Source organism: Saccostrea cucullata, unplaced genomic scaffold, assembly GCF_032062105.1.
Source record: "Saccostrea cucullata isolate Sc308-1 unplaced genomic scaffold, CSIRO_AGI_Scuc_v1 ctg269, whole genome shotgun sequence".
NCBI classification, from domain to species: Eukaryota; Metazoa; Mollusca; class Bivalvia; order Ostreida; family Ostreidae; genus Saccostrea; species Saccostrea cuccullata.
This window is the reverse complement of record NW_026935187.1, coordinates 474,789-483,501: the sequence shown is the minus strand read 5'-3', so window position 1 is coordinate 483,501 and position 8,713 is coordinate 474,789. Positions and strand designations below refer to the sequence as shown.

Genomic DNA, 8,713 nt, shown 5'->3' with positions numbered 1-8,713 from the left:
TTAACTGGAAGCCAGTGAAGAGATATCAGGACTTCGGAGATATGATCATGCTTCCTAGTTCGGGTGACAATCCTTGCTGCCGTATTTTGTACTCTCTGTAGCCGTGATATATTTGTCTCTGTAATTCCATAGAGTAGTGCATTTCCATAATCAAGTCTTGATGTAACTAGAGCGACAACTAGAGTCTTACAAGCATCTTCTGTTATGAATGGACGAATTCGACTAATATTTCGCAGGTGGTAAAAACAGGATTTGGACACTGCGCTAATCTGAGTGTCCATGGTAAGTGATTTGTTGAAAAACACTCCCAGATTCTTCACACAATCTGATTCACAGATGACAGAACCATCAAAATCAAGTTGGTGTGTGAAAGATCTTTTAAGCTGACTCTTTGGTGAAAAGACGATAAACTCAGTTTTATCCTGGTTCAATTTTAGTAGTCGACATTTTAGATCTGGCCATGTTTCGTTCGGTTTTATAACAAGGTATATTTGTGTGTCATCTGCATAACAGTGGAACAGCATGCCATGATCACGACAAATTTTACCGATAGGTTTCGAGAAAAGGCAATACAAGACTGGTCCAAGCACTGAGCCTTGTGGTACTCCGAACCGCAAAACAAGATCTTCGGAAGCACTCCCACCAATGACTACTCTTTGTGTGCGCTGTGTCAAGTAGGATTCGATCCATTCCAGAGCTGCCCCAGAAATTCCAAAGGAGAACCTGAGACGTCTGAGTAAGATGGTATGGTCGATCACGTCAAACGCAGCAGACAAGTCCAGCATCACTAGGGCCATACAGGAATTTTTATCAAGCGCTGATACAATGTCATGATGGACTCGGAGGAGTGCCGTCTCTGTAGAGTGGCATGCTCGATATGCTGACTGCAGTGGTTCCTGTAGATTGTTCACTTCCAGATGATGCTTGAGTCTTTTTGATACTACCTTTTCGAGTATTTTTGAAATAAATGGTAAGTTGGAAACTGGTCTATAATTTTTCAGTTCATTAAAGTCAAATTCCGGTTTCTATAGAATAGGGCGAATTATAGCCTCTTTGAAGGTTGTCGGTACTGAAGATCCAGATAATGATTTGTTTATTATCACTGTTATTAAGGGAAGCAACTCTTCAATGCATGGTTTAAGTAAAGATGTCGGGATTGGGTCACTCTCACAAGACTTCGTTGGTGCTCCCATGATGATATCATAGATCTCCTTGTTTGTAGCCTTGACCCTACCTGGTCCAGACTTTACCCATGGGCAGGGGGTGATCAGGGACCTTGAACCAATATCCAAGCAAAGGTCAAGGTAAAAATAATCCTCTATGTAGAATCCTTGTTTGGGGCATATTTTCTCTCTCCATTGAGAAAAAAAATGAAATTATCTTCACTTTTCGGCACAGATCTGTATATGGCCAGTTGTAATAGGAAACTACAGCAAAGCATGGTATGTTGAATAAGAACTATCAATTCTAAATATAGCCAATGCTGCAATACTAGTACATGTATTTTATTCATCGAAATTGTCACTTCTCTTTAGTTTTGTTCGCTCTCCTTTGTTTTTAATAATTCCTTTTCTTTAAATATTTTTCTCATTTGTGCTGACTAGCACACGCGTATATGTTATCCAAAAGCGAAGAGTAATGTAAATGACAAGAAAGATGTCAGAAAGAAAACCTTTCAAGAAGTTTTAAAAGGTTTATTAAATGAATGAAAACAAATTTTAATTTCAATGTGAAATAAGTTCATAAAAAGCCGTGTGCTCTTAGTTTTCTTAGTGTGATGTCAAATATATAAATAAGCATATGAATACATGTAGAATATTTTTTATTTCCTTTTGTAAAATGGAATATTGTTTTATGTATATGCTTTTTTATTTACTTATAAGCATTTATTACTGTTTCCCAGGATGAAAGCTGTTACTTTTCTTATGGTTTTTGTTTGCCTTGCTGTTGTCACTTCTGGAGGTTTTCCGTTGCAGTTCATCACGTGTTTGAACGATTGTTCTGACGAACAAGGAACATGCGACAAGAATTGCGATACAGCTAGAAACATGCAGCGTTGTCTTACATATTGTCGTATTGAATTTGGAAGGTGCTATCAAAGATGTAAAACATCATACCAGTAGTCCAAAAAGTCCATGGCATGGAAATCCATTGATTTCAGTATTGTATGCAAATGAATAATCTTGCATGAGTAAAAACGATTCAAACATAGTTTTTATAGTTTATTACAATACAATTCTCTTTATTACAAAAGAGAACATGTATATGTTTTTGAATGAATTACTAGATGCTGAACTATAACTCTCTGCTTGAGAAAATTCGGACAGATATAGCAGAGAGCTACATATCCAAGCGTTGTAAAAACTTTCGATTTACGCCGACAATTTTTTGGTCGCTAACTTCGGATATCATTTCTTTTATTTTATACTTTAAGAATGATATTTACTAATAAATCATGCATTTAACTCCAATTTCTGATAATTTACTTACCTTACAACGCTTAGAAAAGGCCGTTTGTGTTACGGACGTCGAAATGGGACTCTTTTAACAGACATTACGACACTATAGACAGGACTGTGTCGGACCTTTGAAAGGTAAATGAAGTATCCAAAATAAGAGCTAAAAATATGTTTTTATTAATAGATAGCATTCCAAAAGCCAGAAAAAGCATGAAATACAAGAAATAATACCTAAAGTAGCAACAAAAAGTTGGTGGCGAAAATCGAAGGTTTTTACAACGCTTGGATACGTAGCTATCTGTTTTAACTGTCCGAATTTTCTCAAGCTGAGAGCTACAGTTCTCCAGCTTTTTGAATTACTAGAAATAAACTTTTATTGTAACCTAAGAAACCTAAGAAAAAAATCATGATAAACTTGTACGTGATTACTATATCTTTTCTGGAGGTTTGTCACGAATGAGCTTATATAATTATGTTCTTGAATCGTGACATTGGTGCTTTCTATTCAGAAACTTTTTCAATATATAACTTTTGTAAAATTGTCCGGAGATACATCGACCTTGTTGGTTATTCATATTGTTTTTAATTGCTATTGTTAAACATCTAACTTCAATCCTTTTTGAAAAAATGAAGTCTTTTTTAATTCAATGTTTATTAGAACGTTATACACAAAATTTAATTTTGGTCTCAATCGTAAGTTCTTTTAAAAATGGACCCTTGTGCATCTAGAATTAAAGAAAAAAGCATACAAAAAATTTCTATGACAGGACGCTTTTTTTTTACTTTTTTAATACACGTCATATTGTTAATTATTTCCTATGTGCTTAAACAGGTCAGCAACTTTCTCCTGTAACAGATTTATAGATTTTAAAGTTTTCTGGCAAATTTTAAACGCGTTGACTTTTGTTCTGGTGTCAATTGTGCAAACGTAATTTACATAGGTTGAGGTGATTTGTCAACTTTTCGCGTACCTTTGCTGATAAGATCCCAGAAACACTAGAGTATATGTTTTAAAGTATATTTATCATCCCTCTCTAACATTTTCTTAACTGCAGTCACGTTTCAATCAGTAACAGCTGTCTTTGGTCGCCCTGGCCTTGAGCAATTTTTAACGTCTCAAGCGTCATTCTTAAGCTTTTTCAACCCACGACAATCTGTTCTTACGGAAGCAGCAGAATCTCTATACATCTGACTAATTTCATTCAAATTGACTTTTGTAGGTTTATCAAGAACGCCTTTTGCACGTTTATAATTATGCTAGGTTCTTATTTCAGCCTTCACTGTTCATGTAGATTTCATATCACTGGGAGAAAATGGCCAGTGTGTATGACTACCCCTACTTTTTGTATACACATATTGTTTATTGTATCTCCAGTACACATATTGTTTATTGCAGCTTTCCATTAAAAAAAAAAGATATTATGTCTTCATTTATTAACTGCATTAAATGGTTGTTGCACAGCATATCTGTTGATACATGAATGTGAACAGTTGTTTCATATTGCATTTTGTAGCAACTTTTGCCCATGTGATAATATAAATTAATCTGTATGGATGGACATAGAGCATCACACATCCCATGTCTTTAAATATGAAGATAAGTATTTAGAACTTAATTACAAATCAATTCATTTGCAGCAGACCCTCAAGTTTCTGAAGTAAAACAAATTCTAGGTTGAAACATATATATCGGCCTCATTCTTCGAGCCTCGTCCTTCTCTAATAATACATATTTGCTTCCTTGACCTTGAAAGTGATATTACAATAGGTTTTGAGCCAACATCAGTTTTCTGAATAAATTTTCCTCTTTTTGTCAACTTGTGAATAAATGTTGAAGATTTCTCGCAGAAATATATGTTTTTATCTTCATCACGAATGATACCCGTTGGGCACTTCATTTCCTTATTGTTGTATGTAAACCGACTCTTCCCATCTCCCATAGTACTAAAAACATTTTTATCCACATCTGTGAAAAAAATAAGATTGTTGTCGTATGCACATACGTATCGTGCATTCTTCTGAGTTAGTGTAATTGTTCTGTGTATTTGAAAATTAATGTCAAAAAGCGCCACGCGCTCGTTCCCAGCAACGATAATTCCTTTTGTCCAGTGACAAACACCGTAGCAATTAAAGGCAACATTGATGTCGTTATTTTTTTTAAGAGTGTCTAAATCATAAACTAAGATTTTTTTCTCCTTAGGGCATGTGACAGCGCACATTTTCTTTGAGCAAACAGTTATATCAAATGGTTGATAGTCTAAATGAACTTTGTTTGTAAGTGCTCCATTCTGCGTATTGTAAATTCTGAATTCCCTTTCTTCCAGATTTGCATCCACGACAACAATTTCGTTCTCTGATTTCCAGGCACATCCTGTGATGTGAGATTTTTCTGCTCCTTCTACTTCAATCGTTTTGGAAAGTGAAAATGTGTTAGATCCAAACTTAAATGATCTTACAATACATGGCAAAGGTTTGTGATTAACGCAACTGCCCTGACGTAAGGTGTTATAGCTTTGGGGGGAAAGTACATTAGAAGATCCTAAAGTGCCCATCACCTTATTGTCTCTAACATTTTCTTCTTCTTTCTTGAGCGTTTGTACCTTTCTGCATGATCCAAAACTATCAAGTTCAAGAACTTTTATTAGAGAGCTGTCTAGAGTAATAGCAGGATTTTTAAAATTTTCTTTGACGATGATTTCAGTATCTTTTTTGACGTCTTTGATAATATTCTCTACCTTTTTCTTTTCTAAAAAATATCTTACGTCCGACCCTGACCTTGAGGCTATGATAACATCCCGGGCATTCTCTAAAATAAGTTTCTTCTGTTTAAGGGTTGTTATCTTTGAATCTATTTCTGTCAATTTAAGGTTCGTGACTTTGTAAGATTCTGCAAGCAACTGGTCAACTTTTTCTAGAAACGTTTGTTTGAAATTCTCGCTAGTTTTACTTGATAGATGAAGCCAGTCTTTGAATGACTTTTCAGTGTTTACTTCAACTCTGCAAACGTCTTTTAAAAGAGTTGTTGTTTCGTCAATTAACACTTTAATCCCCATTTTTAAGACAGGTAGCTTTGTATCGACAAAACAAGAACTTTGTTCTGTACCCACATGATCGCCTTTACATTGGTTAATATGACTACTCAAAATGCACTTATCACAACAAGCACTTTCATCTGCCTTACAAACGAAAGATAGACGCAACCCATGTGTACAGCAGATTTCGCGTGCCATTGCAAATAGAAAGGGATCTTCTACTACTTCCTCTTTTTTATAAGTTTTGTGTTTTGCAAGAAAAGGTAGAGATTTATGAAAAAGAAAGCATTCATCACAAAGATAAGCAATGCAGACAAAACACCAATATGATGCATGGCTCGTTTTGTTTCGATTTCTGCAAGGCAAACACGTAGGATTGTCTTCCCTTTGGTAATCTTTCAGAGTTAATATAATTATATTTTTCAAAAGAGCTGAAGAATAATTGAGATCCAATTCTTTTCTTGAAGTAGGCTGGATTGGAGTTTCATATTCACAAGATGGGCATTCCACAAAAGGTTTTTCATGCTTTGGACTGTCCCTAAACTGTATCTTCAATTTTTGAAAACACTCTTTGCATACTGAATGCAAACATTCCAATGTTACAGGATCACTTAGGTTATCTTTACATTGCTTGCATGTTAAAATTCCACAAGTAGTCTTTCCATCAATGGTACCCTTGTCTTGTTTGGTGACCATCTTTGGCTGTGTTGACAAGTTTTTCATGGTTTCCATAGCTGTAAATAGAAAAAAGAATTTAAAATTTTAAAGTATAAAGAATATATTACTGTAGAATTGTATACTAACAATAAAAACATACATGTTTTAAATATGATGTTATTTGAAAAGACTTTTAGGGTCAAACAGTAGAAAAGTTTCCTACCTATCTCATCTGTGAAACAATTTAAACAGGTCTTTATTTTTTTCATGCGAAGATTAATGCAATTTTTAACAGAATATTTTCTGCTTTTCTGCTTTTCTGCAAGTTTCCTTCTCAAAAGATATGATGCTAAAATAAGGAGCAGAATTCTAGTATAGCAAGATCATTATTTTTGACATAGTTCTAATTTCGTAGAATTGAGAGCATCCATTGTTTTCTAAGGGACAAATAAATTATAATTTTAAAAACTTTATTATTTGAATGTCAATTTATATGAAAGAAATTTCTATTCGCTCTTTCAAGAAATAAGCTCAATTGATTAAATAACAAATCTGTATTTGTGTGCTTAATTGTTTTGTCTTTAAATTAATTCCTCTTGGCCATAAATTGAGAAAAAATGTTATTTATCATACCCCTTAAAACCTGTAAAACTATTAGTTTAATTTTCTATTGAACTTGATGCTTCATAGAAATCATGCAACCTTTGTAAACAAAGGGTGTTTATATGCCCATCTTTATAATTAGAGATAACCTGAATACTAATGGCGTGTAGTCAATATACTGAACGAACTATTGATATTTTTATTTCTGCACCTGCATTTCAAATGAAAACATCATAACAATAAGAATAAGAATAAAAATCAAATATTTATTTTATATGATATTTAAATTAACATCGTAATTTTAATTACCTGTTCTGATGCATGTCACTTTTATCTGCAGATCAACATACCCTCGTGTCACTTTTGTGCTAAAAACAGACCTTTTACCTCAACTGACGTGGCAACCAAGACATGTAAACCTAAAATATGAAATATAATGTTCCGGATTGCTAAAACTTAACACCACTCTGTTTAATTAACGAATGTTAGAGGAAAAACATCAGATTTTGCTCTTTTAATTTTTACTTAACTGTTATATTTAAAGTTCTTATCAATCCTTCAAATATTAGGTAAAGTAAGTGACTTTTTTCGAATCGATTTTCAGTTAGATATTACAATTTATCTAGCCTTCTAGCCTTCTTTCGTTTTAGCGGATTGACATAAACATAGAACCATGAGTTACGAGGAGATGATTACGTGTCCTATATGTCTGGAAAACTTCAAAAAACCTCGCTATCTCCCCTGTCTACATACCTATTGTGAAGTATGTCTTTCAGATTACATTTCCACGGTATACTCAAAGGAGAAAGATGGATTTGCTTGCCCAACGTGCCGTGCGTTTTACCAATTTCACATCTCGGAAGACAAATCTTTGAAGCAGGCTGCTGCAGAATTTCCAGTTAACCATTTAATCATGACGCTGCTTGATAAAAAGGACATAGAACAGAAAAAAATCGTGTGTTATTCCTGTTTAAAACGTGGTAAGAACGAACCTGGACAATTCTGGTGTTACTCGTGCAGTGCTGCTCTATGCACGGCATGTGGTGAATTCCATACATCATTCCCTGCTTTAACTGATCATAGAATGGCCCCACTTGATGATACTAAGGATGCGACATCTCTTCTTTCAACTGCACATCAGATCTGTGAAATTCATCCCGACAAGAAACTGGAAATGTTCTGCGAAGATCACGATGTGGCTTGCTGTGCTACTTGTACAATGGTGAACCACAGGAAATGTGAAACAGTTTTAACTCTTCAAGATGCCGCAAAAGGATGTAAGGAAACAAAAGATGCAAACCATATCGACAATGAAATAAAGATGCTTATTGAAAATATTGACTCTAAAATCGACTTCTTTACAAAGGATTATGAAAAACTAGAGAAGAGCAGCAACAATCTTAGTGAACATTTACAATACTATAGTGAAAATTTGATAAAGCATATAGACAAACTAAAATCAGAGTTTGATCAAAAATTATTAAAAGAACAAAGTAAGGACACGAAAGCAATTCAGAAACGAAAGCGAACTCTTCTCAATATGCAAAGTATGCTGTCTAACTGCGAAAATATTTTAGAAGCTGCTGAAAAGAAATGCTCTAAAGTACAACTACTTACCTTGATACCGAAACTTTCCAAGCTTTCTGGAGAATGTAGAAGCAAAGTTGATGAGATGAAGAAAAATCCCATTTCCCTAGATAGGGAAGTCTTAATTGATAAAGCAGTTGAAGAGTGCATGAAAATAGATAAAGTTGGAAAACTTACATGATATATTTTTGATGTACATGATGTATATGTAATTAAGTCAAATATTGAATGAAAAAATTATGTTATTTGCAGGAATGGGTTATCATTATTAGTAACAGTAATCAGGTGTAATCAAATAAAATTTGTAGTTTAATCATGCATTTTTCTGATTATAAGTACACTGTACATATACATGAAGTTGTAATTTAATCGATA

The 8,713-nt window shown here is 34.1% G+C and overlaps 1 protein-coding gene across 1 annotated transcript; it reads left to right on the top strand.

Annotated features, from left to right (window-relative positions):
* The first annotated feature begins 7,386 nt into the window (after positions 1-7,386).
* On the top strand, positions 7,387-8,695 carry LOC134242128 (E3 ubiquitin-protein ligase TRIM45-like). Its single transcript, XM_062724160.1, has one exon. The coding sequence runs from the start codon at positions 7,425-7,427 to the stop codon at positions 8,517-8,519; it is 1,095 nt and encodes a 364-aa protein (XP_062580144.1). The 5' UTR covers positions 7,387-7,424; the 3' UTR covers positions 8,520-8,695.
* The last annotated feature ends 18 nt before the right edge of the window (positions 8,696-8,713 follow it).